Source organism: Medicago sativa, chromosome 6 (assembly GCF_051527215.1).
Source record: "Medicago sativa cultivar Bolivia chromosome 6, Bolivia_mono, whole genome shotgun sequence".
Taxonomy (NCBI): Eukaryota; Viridiplantae; Streptophyta; class Magnoliopsida; order Fabales; family Fabaceae; genus Medicago; species Medicago sativa.
Genome location: NC_140754.1, coordinates 36,276,553 through 36,296,377, shown reverse-complemented (window position 1 = coordinate 36,296,377; position 19,825 = coordinate 36,276,553). Strand labels below are relative to the sequence as shown.

Here is a 19,825-nt window from a genome sequence, read left to right as displayed (position 1 = left end):
TCAGATGAAACCTTCCGAGAATATGCTCAGAGGTGGAGAGGGGCAGCTGCCCATGTTTCTCCTCGACTTGATGAGGAAGAGTTAACACAGACATTCCTGAAGACTCTGAAGAAGGAATATAAGGAGAGAATGATAGTCTCTACCCCAAACAACTTCTCTGATATGGTTACAATGGGAACGCGTCTAGAGGAGGCCGTCCGAGATGGTATTATTGTCCTAGAGAAAGGTGAATCTTCAAACAGTGCATCAAAGAAGTATGGTAATGGTCATCATAAGAAGAAAGAATCTGATGTGGGGATGGTGTCTGGTAACCCATCTGCAGCTGCCACACAATTACCTATGCCTTATCATTACATGCAGTACTCTCAGCATCCTTTCTTCCCGCCATTCTACCAGCAATATCCTCTGCCACCGGGCCAACCACCAGTGCCCGTCAAAGCCATCGCTCAGCAAGTGCAACAACAGCCTCCTGCTCAACAACAACAGCAGCAGCAACAGGGTCCCCGACCCAAACCCTCCTTTCCACCAATACCAATGCGGTATGGTGAGTTGCTCCCAACTTTACTGGCCAAGGGACACTGTGTCACTAGACCAGGCAGGCCTCCGCCTAATCCATTGCCTCCCAGGTTCCGACAGGATCTAACATGTGAATTTCATCAGGGTGCTCAAGGCCATGATGTTGAGGGTTGCCTTGCTCTGAAGTATATTGTGAAAGACCTAATAGAAAAGGGACGGTTGACTTTTGAGAATAGTGCTCCTCATGTTCTTGATAATCCACTCCCAAACCATGCTGCTGTTAATATGATTGAGGCCTTTGAAAGGGTCCCTGTTCCTCAAGAGGATCCCATGTTGGATGTCCGCAATGTCGTTACTCCCTTGGTGCCATTACATGTCAAGCTCTGCCAGGCCTCTTTGTTCAAACATGATCATGATTCTTGCTCAGGATGTCTTCGGAATCCTATGGGCTGTTGTGTTGTGCAAGGTGATATCCAGAGCCTGATGGATGACAAACACTTGACCGTCAGTGATGTATGTCTGATTGTGCCAGTGTTCCATGACTCTCCTGTTGAAAGTGTATCTCAGGCAAAGAATGTTGAGCCTTTGGTGATCAGGTTACCTGGTCCGGTATCTTATACCTCTACCAAAGCAATTCCCTACAAGTATAATACAACCATGATTGAGAACGGGGTGGAGGTGCCTCTGGTATCCCCAGCTACAGTTGATAATGTTGCTAGTGAAGTTACAGCTCTCAGAAGCGGGAAAGTCCGTCCACCCTTGTTTCAAAAGAAGGTGGTGACACCCATTGCCACAATAACACCACCAGTTGCTCCTCCTGTTGACAAGAATACCGGCCCAGCAGGCCAATCTATCGAAGAATCCAATCTGGACGAAATCCTGAGGCTTATCAAGAAAAGTGACTATAAGATTGTTGACCAGCTGCTGCAAACCCCATCAAAGATATCCATCTTGTCTCTGCTCATGAGCTCAGAAGCTCATAGGAGGGTGTTGATGAAGATACTGGAGCAAGCTTATGTTGACCACGAAGTCTCTGTGGACCAGTTTGATGGGATAGTGAGTAATATTACCGCCTGCAACAATTTGGGATTTGGCGATGATGAACTCCCCGAAGCAGGGAAACATCACAACTTGGCTCTACATATCTCGGTGCACTGTGGGTCTGATATGATATCCAACGTTTTGGTGGACACTGGATCGTCTCTGAATGTAATGCCTGAATCCACACTAAGGCAATTGAGCCGTCATGGAATTTCCCTGAGGAGTAGCAGCTATCTGGTTAAAGCTTTTGATGGATCCCGCAAGGATGTTCTTGGGGAAGTAGACTTGCCAATTACCATTGGTCCCGAGACATTTCAGATTACTTTCCAGGTCATGGATATCAATGCCTCTTACAGCTGTCTCCTCGGAAGACCATGGATCCATGACGCTGGAGCAGTCACGTCCACTTTGCATCAAAAGCTCAAGTTCATGAGGAATGGTAAGATTGTCACTGTGCATGGTGAGGAAGCATATCTAGTTAGCCAAGTATCATCGTTCTCTTGTGTTGAAGCAGGGTCCGCTGAAGGGACATCATTTCAAGGATTGACTGTTGAGGGTGCGGAACCCCGGAGGGCTGGTGCTAGCATGACTTCATTGAAAGACGCCCAGAAGGCTGTTCAAGCAGGACAAGCTGCTGGCTGGGGCAAGGTAATTCAGATTCTGGAAAACAAGCGTAAAGAGGGCCTTGGATTCTCCCCGACATCTGCTGTTTCAAAGGGAACCTTCTACAGTGCTGGGTTCATCAATGCTATTACTGAAGATGCTGCTGAAAGAAGCCATGTGCCTACATTTGTTACACCAGGAGGCACTGTGAGAAATTGGGAAGCCGTTGATGTTCCCTTAGTCATGCATGCTTCCATGTAATGTGTTTTGTTGCTCATGTTTTTTGTTTTCAAAATAACAATCCTTTCGCTCTGTCCAAGGCGAAAGTGATATCATTGTAAGGGCGTGTTTGTTTCGGCATTGCCGTTATCAATAAAAGTTGTCGTTTTTCTCACGACTCTTTGTTTTTTTACTTTTTAGTGCCTTTTTCTTGGAAATAATGGTAATGCCAGAAAAAAAAACCAAAACATCTGTATTTTTCTTATTAATTTCAAAAATCTGCATGAAAAACTTTTTCTAAAATCATCCCAATCATATTATTCAGATTGAACCATAATAAACCCGTTGAACACAGTGACCCTATGGTTCATCCAAATTTTGAATTCCCTGTATATGAAGCTGAAGATGAGGATGATGATGAAGAGATACCATACGAGATCACTCGACTGCTTGAGCAAGAAAGAAGAGCCATTCAGCCTCACCAGGAAGAAATTGAGCTTATCAACCTGGGTACTGAAGAGAACAAGCGAGAGATCAAGATTGGTGCTGCACTTGAGCCAGAAGTGAAAAGGAAGATTACTCAGCTTCTCCACGACTATCCAGATGTCTTTGCATGGTCTTATGAAGATATGCCGGGTCTAGATCCCCAGATTGTGGAACATCGGATACCGACAAGACCTGAATGTCCTCCTGTCAAACAGAAATTGAGAAGGTCTCGTCCAGACATGGCTCTTAAGATCAAGGCTGAAGTACAAAAGCAAATTGATGCAGGTTTCCTCATGACAGCTGAATACCCTGAGTGGATTGCCAACATCGTACCAGTACCAAAGAAAGATGGGAGAGTTCGAATGTGTGTTGATTACAGAGACCTGAATAAAGCCAGTCCAAAAGATAACTTCCCTTTGCCTCATATTGATGTGCTTGTTGACAGTACTGCTCAATCCAAAGTGTTCTCCTTCATGGATGGTTTCTCTGGTTATAATCAGATACGAATGTCTCCCGAAGATAGAGAAAAGACGTCCTTCATCACTCCGTGGGGAACGTTCTGTTATAAAGTGATGCCGTTTGGCTTGATAAATGCTGGTGCTACCTATCAAAGGGGTATGACCACTCTGTTTCATGATATGATTCATAAAGAGATCGAAGTATATGTTGATGATATGATTGTGAAGTCAAGTGATGAAGAGCAGCATGTTGTATATTTGAAAAAGATGTTTGAAAGATTGAGAAAGTACAAGCTGCGGTTGAATCCTAATAAGTGCACATTTGGTGTAAGATCTGGAAAGTTGCTAGGCTTCATTGTCAGCCAAAGAGGCATTGAAGTTGATCCTGACAAGGTCCGAGCCATCAGAGAGATGCCGGCCCCTCAAACTGAGAAGCAAGTCAGAGGTTTCCTCGGACGTCTGAATTACATTTCAAGATTCATATCTCACATGACTACTACTTGTGGTCCAATTTTCAAATTGCTTAGAAAGAATCAGCCTGTTGTATGGAATGATGAATGTCAGGAAGCTTTTGATAGCATTAAAGAATACCTGTTAGAACCACCTATCCTTGTCCCACCAGTGGAAGGAAGGCCTTTGATTATGTATCTGTCAGTGTTGGATGATTCAGTGGGCTGTGTTCTCGGGCAGCAAGATGAGACTGGTAAGAAAGAGCATGCTATCTACTATCTGAGCAAGAAGTTCACCGACTGCGAGACTCGGTATACAATGCTTGAAAAGACCTGTTGTGCTTTAGCCTGGGCTGCCAAACGCCTGCGTCATTATATGATGAATCATACAACTTGGTTGATATCCCGAATGGATCCAATCAAGTACATCTTTGAAAAGCCCGCTGTTACTGGAAAGATTGCGCGTTGGCAAATGTTGTTGTCTGAATATGACATTGTGTACAAAGCTCAGAAAGCAATCAAAGGAAGTGTCCTTGCTGAGCATCTTGCTTGTCAACCTCTTGATGATTACCAGCCAATTAAATTTGATTTCCCTGATGAAGAAGTTATGTATCTGAAGGCAAAAGACTGTGAAGAGCCACTGATCAATGAAGGGCCAGATCCCAATAGCAAATGGGGATTGGTGTTTGATGGAGCTGTTAATGTTTATGGTAAAGGAATTGGAGCCATCATTGTAACTCCGCAGGGGCACCACATTCCTTTCACCGCTCGAATAACTTTTGAATGCACGAACAACATAGCTGAATACGAAGCATGCATCTTGGGCATTGAAGAAGCCCTTGACCTGAGAATCAAACACCTTGACATCTATGGAGATTCTGCACTTGTTATTAATCAGATAAAGGGTGAATGGGAGACTCATCATGAGAAGCTAATCCCATACCGTGACTATGCAAGACGTTTGTTGACATACTTTACAAAGGTTGAGCTGCACCACATCCCTCGGGATGAGAATCAAATGGCTGACGCTCTTGCTACTCTGTCTTCCATGTTTCGTGTCAACCACTGGAATGATGTGCCCGTAATCAAAGTGCAGCGTCTCGATAGACCCGCTCATGTGTTTACCATTGAAAATATGCCAGATCAAGCTGATGAAGATGTGAATGATAAAAAGCCTTGGTATTACAACATCAAACAATTCTTGCAGAATAAAAAGACTTTGAGACTATGAGACGATGAATATCCACCTGGTGCTTCCAACAAGGATAAAAAGACTTTGAGACGATGGGCTAGTAGATTCTTTCTGGACGGAGAAATCCTATACAAGAGGAACTATGACATGGTCTTGCTGAGATGTGTTGACAAACAAGAAGCTGAGAAGTTGATGCATGATGGTACCTTTGGGACCCATGCTTCGGGCCATGCCATGTCAAGGAAACTGTTAAGAGCCGGCTATTACTGGATAACTATGGAGCGTGATTGCCACAAACATGCTAAAAGATGCCACAAGTGTCAAATCTATGCTGACAAGATTCATGTGCCTCCACATGCTCTCAATGTTATATCTTCCCCATGGCCTTTCTCCATGTGGGGCATTGATATGATCGGAAGGATTGAACCAAAGGCTTCCAATGGACATCGTTTCATTCTAGTGGCAATTGACTATTTCACCAAGTGGGTTGAAGCTGCTTCCTATGCAAATGTGACCAAGCAAGTGGTTGTCAAGTTTATCAAGAATAACATCATCTGTCGATATGGTGTTCCCAATAAAATCATTACTGACAACGGTTCCAATCTGAACAATAGTATGATGCAAGCTTTATGTGAAGAATTCAAGATTGAACATCACAACTCTTCTCCTTATAGACCTCAGATGAATGGTGCAGTTGAGGCCGCTAACAAGAACATCAAGAAGATTGTTCAGAAGATGGTCACTACTTACAAAGACTGGCATGAAATGCTACCGTTTGCCTTGCATGGTTACCGTACTACAGTGCGCAGTTCAACCGGGGCAACTCCCTTCTCTCTTGTGTATGGCATGGAAGCAGTTCTCCCTTTGGAAGTGGAGATTCCATCTCTTCGAGTGATCATGGAAGCAAAATTAACTGAGGCTGAATGGTGTCAAAGTCGGTATGATCAATTGAATCTGATTGAAGAGAAACGTATGGATGCTATGACTCATGGACAGTTGTATCAAGTACGAATGAAGAATGCTTTTGACAAGAAAGTCCGACCTCGAGAATTCAAGGAAGGCGAACTCGTATTGAAAAGAAGGATAAGTCAGCAACCCGACCCAAGGGGCAAGTGGACACCTAACTACGAAGGTCCTTATGTCGTCAAGAAGGCTTTCTCTGGTGGTGCTTTGATTCTTACACACATGGATGGAGTTGAGCTTCCAAATCCTGTTAATGCCGATATAGTCAAGAAATACTTTGTCTAGAAAGAAAAGAACAGCGTGGTAGGTCGAAAACCCGAAAGGGCGGCCTAGGCAAAAATACGCTTCCCGGTGGATCGAAAACCCGAAAGGGCGATCCAGGCAAAAGTTAGGGACAAAAAATGAATATGAAAGAGCTCGCTGAGATTGTACGCAACTCAGGCAAGAATGAGCGCCTCGATGAGCCGAAAACCCGAAAGGGCGGTTCATGCAAAAATGAGGTCAATAAAAGACAAGTAACTATATCTGGCAAATCACCATCACCCCTTGGGGCATCTGCAACTGTCAATGGTCGTCTTCATCAGAGGCTTCTGTACTTGTGAATTCAAAATTTCTATGAAATGTAGCGGTCATCGTGTTCAATGTATCACCAACCAATAAAATTACCATTTTCCAAGCTTTGTAAATCCGTGAAGTCATGCCTTTGGCTGACTTTCACTCTTCTACATCAATTTGAGCCTTTCTATTGTTTGAAACTCTATTTCCTTTCTACTTTCAATGCTATATACAAAACATTTTCTTTCCATTTGATAATGTCAATGTCTGAAACAAACATCTTTGAAAATTGAAAAAATCTTGTTCTGTCTATTTTGAAAGCAAACCTGAGCAACAGGGTACATTTCAATGAAACATGCATGAATAAATGAATATCAATGTCTATTTCAATACATGTTACAAGCAGGTTACTCCCCAGGATGATCTGTGGTCAATGGCAAGAATGAAAAAAAAAAAGAATGAAAATGAAAAAAATGAAGAATGAAAATGAAAAGCTCGCTAAGCTGAAAACCCGAAAGGGCGGCTTAGGCAAAAATGAGCACCCCGCTGATTGACAACCTATGAAGGCAATTCAGGCAAAAATGGGGCAATGAAAAGAATCTTTACTCCCCGGTGAATCGAAAACCCGAAAGGGCGGTTCAGGCAAAAATGGGGTTTGAAAATGAAAAAATGAAAGAATGAAATATTGAAAAAGCATTGACCACAGATACGAACATCCAATGTTTACCCAGCACTGACACGCCTAGCAACGGCGACCTGTATCCAAGAACCTTCCAAATGTTCTCCTTTACAAGTCTTATTGCCCTCAGCCATGGTTTTGATACGTCTCTCAAACGACGGTCTCTCCAAAGAGATTTTCCCCTGTGAATATGTCGCAGCACGAGCCACTACGTGCCCAATCTTCCAATGTCTTGTCTTCCTTTGTGAGATTTCTCTGCCAAATTGCCAACCAATCATGCATTTCAAGCATTCATACATGCATAATCATGCATTTTATGTGCTCATACATCCAATAATCTTGCTATATCATGCATACATGTTGCATATCCAACTGTCAAATGCCAATGTCAATGTCAATGTCAATGTTAATGTCAAATGCCAATGTCAATGTCAATGTCAATGTCAAATGTCAATGTTAATGTCAAATGCCAATGTCAATGTTAATGTCAAATGCCAATGTCAATGTCAATGTCAATGTTAATGTCAAATGCCAATGTCAATGTCAATGTCAATGTTAATGTCAAATGCCAATGTCAATGTCAATGTCAATGTCAATGTTAATGTCAAATGCCAATGTCAATGTCAATGTCAATGTTAATGTCAAATGCCAATGTCAATGTCAATGTCAATGTCAATGTTAATGTCAAATGCCAATGTCAATGTCAATGTCGAATGCCAATGTCAATGTCAATGTCAATGCCAATCCAATGCCAATGTCAATGTCAATGTCAATGCCAATGTCAATGTCAATGTCAATTTCAATTTCCAAGCCAATGTCAATGTCAATGTCAAATTCAACTTTCAATTCAATCCAAATCAATGTCAAAGTACTTTTGGGCCAACAAAAATGGTCATGTCTATTTTCAAATCAAGTCAATGACAATTTACCCTCAATTGGTATCTTGTTAAACCAGACTTTCAATTTGTATCTTGTTACTGGTCAAGTGCAAGGTTCAATCCAAAAAGAACCACTTGTACCTGCTTATATGTCTATGTTTCCGGTCAAACGGCAAGTTCGATCCAAAGAACAGTTTGTACCCTTTGCTTATGTTTTGTTCCGGTCAAACGGCAAGTTCGATCCAAAGAACAGTTTGCACCAACTTACATGTTGTGATATTGATCAAGCGGCAAGTTCGATCCAAAGAACAACTTGTATCTACCTTTTGTCTATATTTCCGGTCAAGTGGCAAGTTCGATCCAAAGAACAGCTTGTACCCGTTTCTTGTTTGTATTTCCGTGGTCAAGTGGCAAGTTCGATCCAAAGAACAGCTTGTACCTATCTTTTGTTTGTATTCTCTCGGTCAAGTGGCAAGTTCGATCCAAAGAACAGCTTGTACCCGTCTCTTGTTTGTATCTCTCGGTCAAGTGGCAAGTTCGATCCAAAGAACAGCTTGTACCCGTCTCTTGTTTGTATCTCTCGGTCAAGTGGCAAGTTCGATCCAAAGAACAGCTTGTACCTGTCTATTTGTTGCCCGTTCTTTCTACCTTGATGTCTATAAATCCCTTGGTGGTGTGACACAGCCCGTAGATTCCGGTTCGATTGTCTTGCATTCATAAATGAAATGTTGCATGACATTCATGTTCTTGAAAATCTGAAAGCGTATTTTTATGTCCAAAAGCAGTGCAAATGTTTATATTTAAGTATCTTCGTCCCGTCAACTCTAAGACTTCGTCTCTTGACTCCCCGGACAAAGAAACTTAAATAGGGGCAGCTGTTATACCCTAATTTTGGACCTAAAAATACTTGTTCAATTCTTCTTTTCTTGCATTATAAGTCATTTGATATGTCTCTGATCAATTGCATCTTTCTCTGCATTTTGTTTCAATGTTATTTGCAAAATTCACATAAAAGGGTATTTTAGTCATTTCCTGCATTCAACTCATTTTAATCTTTGAAAATTGTTTAAGTCTTTTAATTTGGTTTGTATAAGTCCTTGTTTCAATCTCATGTCAAAATTCATTTCAAAAAATATCAGTTGAGTCATTTTCTAGTTAGTTTAGCCCCTAGGGGCATTTTAGTCATTTCCCATGTTAAAATTTCTTTCAGTCTTTGAAAAATTGTTTGAGTCTTTTCATTTGGTTAGAATAAGTCTTTGTTTCATTTTATGTCAAAATCCATTTTTAAAATTGCATTTGAAGTCATTTTGAGTCAGTTTTGCCCCTAGGGGCATTTTAGTCTTTTCATGCGTTAAAACCCTGTTTAAATTCTAAAATTTGTCTCTGAGTCTTTTAATTTGTTTGAATAAGCTCTTGCTTTAATCCCTTGTTAAAAAATCATTTTAAAATTGCATTTGAGTCGTTTTTAGTCGTTTTAGTCCCTAGGGGCGTTTTGGTCATTTCACATAAAAACTCTTGTCTGTTTCGTTGTTTTTAATCGTCTCGCTTTACGTTAATTTTCAATTTACTTTTTTCAATTCAATTTTAGTTTTAGTTTCCATTTTGGTCCTTGTATTTTTGTTATTTGCATTTTAATCCTTTTTAGTTTGTTAGAGTCCAAGTGCCACGTGTCCAAATGCTATTGGTCCATAAGAGTTTGTTACTACTTAGTCCATGTGGCATTTCCTCATTGGTCCAAGCATCCCTTTCATCACCTATATAAGTCAAACTTGTGGTCAAAGTTATTGATTCAATGATTTTTTACAAAATTCCACAAAAAATCACAAGCTTTTTTCTCTCTTTTTCCCTCACGTAACCGTTTTCCATCACCACCCTAACAAACCACCCTCCTCCTCCCTAACTAACCTTCAACCACCACAAAAAACTCCCATAACCACCACCTTCTTTTCATCTTCATTTCATTTTCTAACAACAACAATATACAAATTCCCTTTGTTCATCATCTTCGACAAACTCATCACCATGGACATGGCGGCACAATCACCTTCGTCCTCTCCAATGAACAAATGTCCGTTCTCCGATTGAAATACAAGCTGTAGCAAGAACAGGAATGGATCAACGCCAATTCGATCCAAAGAAGCAGAACTAAACCAAAGAAGGAGAAGGAAATCGAAATAAGCCAAACGGTTTCAAGCTACAAGCAACATCCAACGGAACCAGTCGAGTCACACAGATTGGAACACAGGTAATTCGTTTCCTTCCCTTTTCTTAGAATTTCGAATCAGAATGTATGGATTCATGTGTTTGTGATTCCGTTCTGAAAATTCAAAAAACTAGATTCATCTTTAGCGTGAAAAGATTTGTCGAAAATGAATGAAGATTCGGATTCGGAGGAAGTTTTAGAAAACTCTGTCGCGGCGGTGCCTGCGGCCACCACCGTGCCGGAGCTATGAAGCTTCGCCGGATTCCGGTTTTTCTTACGAAGAAGATGAATCAGTTGCTTGAAAGTAAGAAGCAGGAATTCTTGTTTGTGTGATTTTGCACGTGATCCACTTTGATAGATAAAGGCTAGGACTGTTGTTTCTTTTAATTGGTGGTAGATCTTTAGAATAAGGGAATATGCAGCTCATTTTGTTGTTTAGAAAAGAAAGAAGAATTGGGAAGGAAGGAGAAGTCACGCTGTGCCTTTCCTTCTGGAATTGGTTTTTATGCTGCATACTTTTCCTCCAACCCATTAACCCATGCCAACTACCTATTAGAACCGATCCACTACAAATCCAGGCCCATGTTCCTCTTTCTGTTTTGAAATCACTACAGATTTGCTATATTCACCTCCCTTTCCTGCGTGTGTGTGTTATATTTTGCTAATTGCACCCCTGCGTGTTCAAAAAGTCCTCTAAAAATTCCTAAAAAATTCCTATAATTTTCTTTGTACTTTTTGATCAATTTTGACATATTACATGTCAAGATTGATCAAGAAATGCCGGAGAATTATTTTTTGCTTTGGTTCAAAGTGTTTCTTTTAATTTTGGTCGAAAATCTTGCTAGAAACTTGTAAAAATTGAGTGAGTTCTTGTCGCATTTGTTTTGGTGGATTTAGAATTGTTGCATAGGAATTTTGTGTGCTGGAAATTGCTAGAGAAGATACATGAAGAAATTGTTTAAATTTTGTGTTGTTTTGTCCAATTTTATGAAGCTTCTTTGCACATTTTAAATTCCAATTGTTTGGTTCATAATAATTGTAAGTTTGTTGAATAATTTTGGGGTATCATTTGGTGATCGATTGGTGGTTTTGGTGCTGTTTTGAATGTGTGATAATTGTTTGTTTAGTTAGCAAGTTACTTGTTATTTTTAATATGTGAATTAGTGTAAAATTGCCTTAATTTCATACCATAATTCCTTGGCTTACAATTTTTCTTGTGGCTTTCACATTGGGGCTGAACCTAAAAATCTTTGAAAACATCAAAATGTGAGAGTTATGGGCTTCTTGCTTGCTTAGGAATTTTTGGTGTTTTGTTAAGTGCATTTTGCCACCTTTTGTTGTTTTTACCATGTTGATACGCTTTACTTTCTTGCCACCTTTTTCTACGATCCAATGCCTATTATTACTAACCCTTTGTTCATTGTTTCATAAGCATCTCATATCATATTTTCATCTTTTATTCCTTGCACCTCAATTTCTTGCATATCAATTTCCACCAAGGCTTAGAATGTAAATACTTAGGAAATTTTTGTACTTTATTTTAATGCAATTTAATTTCGTGCAAGACCATAGAATGTATCTAGGCCAATGATGTAATATGGACTATGGACTCTAATAATGTACACCGACACAAGCACCGACACACGCACACACTTCACTTTAGATATGTAGCTAGAATATGCATGTTTAGATGTATGTTTAGGATTGTATGTTTAGATGAATGTTTAGGCTTTTACACTTAGAAAAATCAATTTCCAAAAAATATGAACAAACATCATTCAAACCATTTTCAAAATAAACCTTGGGATCAAAATCCCATTGTAATTTTCCTTTTTTATTTTCTTAATCAAAATTCAATGAAAATTAATCATGCTTGACCATTTTGCAAATGACTAATTCAACCTCACAATTTCATAAATCACATGCCCTTGAGGCCTCTCAATCTCCATTCTTCAAAATCCATTTTCAAACTTAAAATCAACCAACAAAAACAAAAAAACATTTTTGGAAGAGAACTACGGTGGATTTGATCCCTTAAACGGGTACGTAGGCAAGGAATCAAAATTCCTTCAATTCAACTAAAATAAAAATTCAAAAAACATTCTTCTCCCTCCAATTCTTCATTTAGCAAAATATAGGTGTAAATATCATCTTTTAAATAGCATTTAAAAATAAAGCGCGCGCGTAGAAATTAAAGACGGTTCCTATAGGATACTATAGTCGTTATGGGTGCCTAACACCTTCCCGTAGCGAAAACAACTCCCGGACCTCGATTCTCAAGGGTTTTGCTTATTTTTTCCCTTCCCAAGAAAAAATGAGATATCACCGGTTTGAAAGGTTCAAACGTAATCAATGTTTGGCACCCGAAAACCAAGATAAAACAAACCCCAATAACTACTACTGACCCTGGAGACGAGATTACAATTTCCGAAAAAAACTGAGAATTTTCGCTCCAGGTTCGCTATTAGCGAAATTCTCTGGAGTAATTTCGCTATTAGCGAAATTTACGCTATTGGCGTATTTTCTTCAACTCAGTTTTCTAAAAAATTGTATTTTACATAAAAATCTTACTTCCTCAAGTACTCTAGTGCACATCATTCCTTCCAATCATCTTAAAAATATTTCTATAACTTTTGCATGGCAAGCATTAACATCAATCGATTCAATTCACTGCACATTAGAAACTAATATCTTGTTCATCATAACTCTATTTTCCAGAAAACATTCTTCGCATGAAATTTATATTCTCAAGTATAAAATGCACATCATTATCTCCTATCATCGTGGAATATTCTATAACATATGCATGGCAACATCAACCTTTTTCAACACAATTCTTGGCACGTCGGAAATCAATGCCTTAATCCTGATAACATAAATCTTTCTCTTAAATCCTTATCTTATAATCTTGTTCTGACATTCCAGAATATTATAAACTCATTCCAACAACAACTCTTACCGAACTTTCGGTCTTTCTTATACATATATCCAATTTATTCACTTACAGATACACCAAGTATCGCTAACATCTTACCTGACATTGTCGGAACATCCTGTCTTAACATTGCCTTAAATTCCCGGAGGATTCACACTTATACTTACTTAGTTCACCGGCCACCTACTGGCACGATCAACCTCTTACTAATACTCATTCCGAGTTCTTACTCTTGAGTTCACACTTTCCAGTGCATCTTCATCACATACTTCGTTCCTCCTGGGTCCTATTCAGCTCTCAGGCATCCATTCTAATCGTTGAATGCTAAATTGAGTTGATCAGGCTCATCTAACAACAACAACTAGAACATTTACTCGGAACCCAATGGTCCCACTACCTTAGTTGTAACATTAATAACCCAAGGCACGGTCTGAATCGACCTGCTCTGATACCAAATGTAACACCCATACCAGACGTATCTAGAAAGTCTGGCACGAACGTTATTATTAGTATTGGATACATTAAAACATACAACAATAAAAGTTTCAAATGAATATTATTTACGTCAAGTCCCGTTCGCATAAATAAAAATATAATACATCTCATCCATACATAAAAATACATCCTTGATGTCCATCACGTCCTGCAGCGGTACGAACGAACCCTTGAAGTAATATCCATCCGGCTACGAGCTTGCATAAACATCCTGCTTATCTGAAACAAATAAGGATTGGGATGAGACATAATGTCTCAGTGAGTTCCCCTAAATCCTAGGCTATAGGCAACCTCCAGGGGAAACCTACGGTCACCACGTGTCTACTTTACAACCTGACGGTTGATTATACTTGTGTGGGGACTTGCATACTTAGACGGTAGTGCACACTAGAGCCGTCATAGTCTTATCTTAACTTGTTATAGACTTCACTTCCTATTCGTGTCATGGCGATCGAGGGGATCCTAGGACCGCAATCTCAAGATACGATATACGCATCAAGACTTAACATACATAATCATGACACAGTCCTAAACAGGACGATTAGGGAAACCTAAGTTCGTCATCGGTATAATATTCATATCATACTCTAATGCACGACTCGGTCATAACTAACATCATATCATAACATAATCATAAACATTCATACATTCACAATATCAATGTTGAACAATCATTCATTATCTTGATTCATTTTACGGAAAGCCCCGGGTGGAGGAACCCCGAGTACAATCCCATACATACCGAAAATACCTAGCTAAGGTAATCGGACTCCCTCAGTGACGTGCGGGTCCCTCCCGAAAGAAGCTTATCCCGTTCTCACGCTACCTACGTCTTACTTACTCAGTGACATGCGGGTCCCTTACGGCTGGAATCGTTCTCATTATGAGAACCCCTTGTATCCCCCTGATGTGGATAGCAAGAGACATGTCACCTACACATATTAATCATGGTCTTGTCGTGCATATAAGTTAAACATATACATACTTGCTTGTTTACCTCGGAACCTTGATCGATCCGATTAATGGTAACTTATACTTGTTCATACTTAACATGGTGGAGGGATCTAACCTATCAATCCACAACTTACATATTTGCTAAGTCATCTAGCTCATATGCGAAGAGATTACACTTCGCGTCTTACTTACATATGTATTCATATTCCTATACTTGACATACTTAGAGATTCATGCTATCTTGCTAGTTCTCAACAACTATGTCGAGGCTCTACATTCATGCCCTTCTTAAATCATTGCTACCTGAGTAATATCGGCTTAAACTCTCTTGACTCACTCTTGCCATTCTTATTAAGTTTGCCATGATTTTCATTTCAAGAATTGTTTGATGTTATGTGCATTGCCTAGATGTTGTTATGAAGTTATAAAGTTAAAAAACGTTGAAAGAAAAGCTTCGGAATGCGCCACGGACCTTGAACTGGGCCAACAGGCCAAAGCAAGTTGGCCAAGTCCAGAGAGCTGCGCTAATAGCTCATCTGGGGCGTGGCTTATCTTGAAAATTTCGCTATTAGCGTAGATTTCGCTAATAGCGTGGTTCTTCGGGTCTGAGGTACAAAATTTCCTGTTTTGACCCAAAACTTATCCAAATCGATCCTGCAATGCACCATAATCATCCAACAACATATATATACATTTATAAACATATTTCATGGCAAACTAACAAGTAATCAACAAGAATTTATCAAAAGTCCTTTAGGGTTCTAAACCTCTCATAAACATAAATCTATACTTTAAACATGGAATTTACACAACCCAAGGAAGGTAAACTATCTATGGAACTCACCTAATCATGTTTCTTGCATATCTACAAGCTTCAAGCATCAAACCCTAGCTTCCCCATCATTCTTGATCCAAAGCTTTTCAACCAAACCTTGCTTTAATCTTTTCCTCCATGTGTATCTTGCTTACCAAGCTACCAAAATCCATGTTTTAGATGAAGTTTGAATGATTAAGAGAGGAGAGGGAGGGCGGTTCCTAGAGAGAAGGAGGAGAGAACTTTCTTCCCAAAACCTAGAGAGAGAAAGTGAAGGAAATTATGAAGATTTCCACCCCAAAAATACTTATATACTCCCTTGTGCGTAAATACTTAAATGCCCTTCGTCTTAGTCGTGTTTACCTGACACTGATACATAAGTTCAAACTCGACTGATATTTAATAATAATATCGTCCGTCGTACTTAACATTCTTCACCATAAGCATTTTACATAAATCTTAGTCATCTGTTACATTTAACAGATAAAGTTTCCATTAGCTGACGAGCGGGATGTTACAGTTAGGATGTCATATATGTTCATGATGTTGTTTAAGTTGTCAAGTTGTAGGAAGATTGAGTCCATTGCATACTCATTAAAGATGGGGGCTTTAGGCCCGACAACTTTATGCTCAAACTATGTTGGGGGCTTTAGGCTCGGCAGCTTTATGCTCAAATACGTTGGGGGCTTTAAGCCCGACAGCTTTATGCTCACTTGTTGAAGACCCTAATTACGCTCATATTTGTTGTTGAATGGTACCACATGAATTTGCATATCAAGAGGTTTCACGATGATTTAAGTTGTTAAGAGTTGCATTGTCAAGTTGAGTCGTGTTGTCGAGTCAAGTGTTAAGTTGAACATGATATATGTTGGTGATTTAAAAGATGATGAGTTGAACATGATTTAATGATAATATTTGATGATGATATTGATTATGATTGATACGACGCTAAAATGATAAATGTTTAATATGTTACTGATGTTTTATGTTGTTAAATGCATTTTGATGATGATGATGTTTGACGATGATGTTGTTCATGTTTAACGATGATGTTGTTTAGGATTGATGATGATGTTGATTATGATTTGTTTATGATGGTTGAATATGAAGTTGTTATGATAAGATGCTATGTGATTTATGATATGCTGATATGTGAATATGATAAGATGTTATGTTTACTAATGATGATGTATGATGATTCCTCGTGATTATATTTAAGATGGATTGTTTGTGATTATGTTTATGGTTGATATATAATGTTATGAGATGATTATGATTAGTATTTGATGTTATATGATGATGTTTATGTCTAAGTTGATGTATGATGCTATGATTAAAAAGGATATATGATAATGCTTATGACTAATATCTGTAGACATGTGATGATATAATATGAAGTATATGACTAATGTAGGAAGAATAATGACACTAGCTAAGGAAGTTTAAGTTGTTAGATATGATTAATGAATTATTAAGATGTTTAAATTGTTGAATGTACTTTATATGATTTATATGCTTAATATTATTGTTTGAGAAATCTCACCCCTCTGCTTGGAAATGTTGCTATTCGTATGGGTAACTTACAGATAACCAGGATTAGTTGCGGTCGTGAGTGGACTCCTCACAAGTGTGTCTTAGGTGCTCTGATATGTAACGGGATGGGATTATGTCTTCTATTTCTATTCCTTACGTATTACTTATGGATTTTTATGAATAAATGTTGAACAAGACTTGAGATTTTTATGATGAGGCCTACGTGCCAAAGACTTTTTATGTTGAATGAAATAATTCCGCTGCGAAGTTTTGAATTACTTATGTTAAATGATTTTGAATAATAAATTGTTATTTATTCAGTTTATGAATTTTTAAGAAGTGTAGCATTCCGTTTAAAGTTGAATTACTCTAATTTTTAATTATGAAATTTTTACGTTGGGAAAACGGGGTGTTACAGGTTGGACTTTGGGAACTTGGTAGAACCCTTGTTACAAGTACAAATGAAACCATAGTCCTTACCAAATGGCGTGCTTACCCTTGACTCCAACATTATGGACTTATACTTCACCATGTTTTCACCGTTTGTGTAGCATAAATCATGCATACATGCATTCATCCATAAATATTTTTTTTCCCATCCATTAAAATATCGAAGGACTTATGTAAGTTTTTGTAAACATCATAGGATATGGAAGGTGTTGGAAGGAGAACTCATGGGTATAAATTCAAAAGTCCGGATGTAGAGAGTTTAAAGAGTTTGACAAAGATGTTGAAGGATCCGGATCGTTTTCAAGAACGGTATGGTAATTTACTCGATATTCTCAGGACAAAAGTGAATGTGGTACTTCTCAATACTTTAGTCCAGTTCTACGATCCGATCTATCATTGCTTCACATTCCCAGATTTTCAGCTTGTCCCTACTTTAGAGGAGTACTCTCATTGGGTTGGTTTACCCGTACTCAACGAAGTACCCTTTCATGCCTCTGGACTCACTCCTAGAATTCCTACCATCGCTAAGGCCCTTCACCTTGAGGTAGCCTATATAAAAGATGAATTCACACCCAAAAATGGTCTCCAGTGCCTACCACACAACTTCCTTCACCAAAAAGCCACCACTTGTTTTGAGAAATCCCAGACCGTTGCTTTTGAATCTATCCTCGCCTTGCTTATCTATGGTATGGTCCTCTTCCCAAATGTTGACAATTTTGTTGACATGAATGCCATTCGGATCTTCTTAACCCAAAACCCGGTTCCTGTTTTGCTTGCCGACACCTATGTTTCTATTCATGAACACACTCGTAAAGAAAAAGGGACCATCGTTTGCTGTACACCTTTACTCCACCGCTGGATTACTTCACACCTACCCCGTCCCAAGCTTAGACCAGAACATCTCCCTTGGTCTCAAAAGCTCATGACTTGGACCCCGAAGGACATAGATTGGTTTAACCCAGCTTGTGACCCAGAGTCTGTCATTAATAGTTGTGGGGACTTCAAAAACGTACCTCTTCTCGGTACGCGTGGAGGAATTAGTTATAGCCTGGTTCTTGGTAGACGACAGTTTGGGTATTATATGAAGATGAATCCCGTGTACCTCATCCTAGACAGGGATTTCTTCCTCTACAAAAAGGATGATGGGAATCAAGGAGCGCAGTTCGAGAAAGCTTGGTATTCCATTGTCAGGAAGGATAGAAATCAGCTAGGAAAGAGGTCGGTTATCGCTCATGAAATTTATGTCCAATGGGTCATCGATCGAGCTAATAAATTGAAGATGCCTTACCCTCGACAAAGACTTGTGACCTCAACCGTTCCAGCTATACCTTTACCTTTACCTCTTGAGTCCTTGGGAGGGTATCAGGAGCAGTTGGACATCGAAAGGCGTGAGAAGTCCATGTGGGAAGGAAAGTACCGCGAGAAGGAGCGAGAGTATGATACTGTGAAGAATTTATTAGATCAGCAGATTCAGATTAATCGCAAGGAAAAGGATGAAAACACTAAGCTGAAAGCCGTTGTCCAAGAGAACCAGGATTTACTTGACAAGGTTTGTCCTGGGAGAAAGAAGAGACGCATGGATCTCTTTGCAAGTGCACACCCAGACTTTGGGGAGTAGTCTACTACAGGAGCTCAAGAGTTCCCCAGTTTGTTTTCTCTTTTTTATAGCTTTCTGTTATGTACTTTGGAGTCTATCCCTTGGCTCAGTTTTGTTAAAACAGGGAATTATCTTGTTTCTATTTTGTAAGTCTATCCCTTATCTTTTATAATGTTTACAAAATTGCTTTTATAAGTCCTTCGATAAATAAAAAAAATGTGTCTATTTTTGCATAACATCATACATCATTTTGCATTTCATAGTCTCAAAATTCAAAGTCTCACATAAATTTTTCTTTTCCATAAGTGGCCCGACGTATTCTCCACTAGTCTACGCGTACTCATTACACTCGAGCAACCATAAAGAGAAAGATGGATCTTCTCGAGCAAGAGAATCTAGCACTCCGTGAAGAGGTAACAACCATGAACACCAAATTGGATGAGTTGGCCGACATGAAAACAAAGATGGAAGAATTAACCAATCTGGTAAAGCTGTTGGCAGTAGCACAGACTCCACCACCTCCTCCTCCTATCAGGACCCAAGCCGAAGCTACTACCTCTGCTATCCCGGATTGGACGGTATGTGTTGAAACTCCAACATACTCTGCTCCACAACGTTCCACACCATGGTTTCAACCTCTGACTGCTGGCGAAATCCTCCGCCCCATTGCCTGTGAAGCACAAATGCCCACTTTTCAACATGCAGCTCATATTCCTCAGCAAGTTACTATGGTTCCTCCCACTGCTGTAACTTATTCAGCACCCGCTGTTCATACTACACCACAAGAAGAAAAACCCATCTTCCA

General features: G+C 39.4%; 1 protein-coding gene and 1 pseudogene across 1 annotated transcript; both read left to right on the top strand.

The window, feature by feature from the left end:
- Positions 1-6,212, top strand: part of LOC146914857 (uncharacterized) — a 120,174-nt pseudogene extending 113,962 nt beyond the window's left edge.
- Positions 6,213-17,622: 11,410 nt separating this feature from the next.
- On the top strand, positions 17,623-19,041 carry LOC146914856 (uncharacterized). Its single transcript, XM_085721152.1, has one exon. It carries the CDS (start codon positions 17,623-17,625, stop codon positions 19,039-19,041), a length of 1,419 nt encoding a protein of 472 aa, XP_085577278.1.
- Positions 19,042-19,825: the final 784 nt, after the last annotated feature.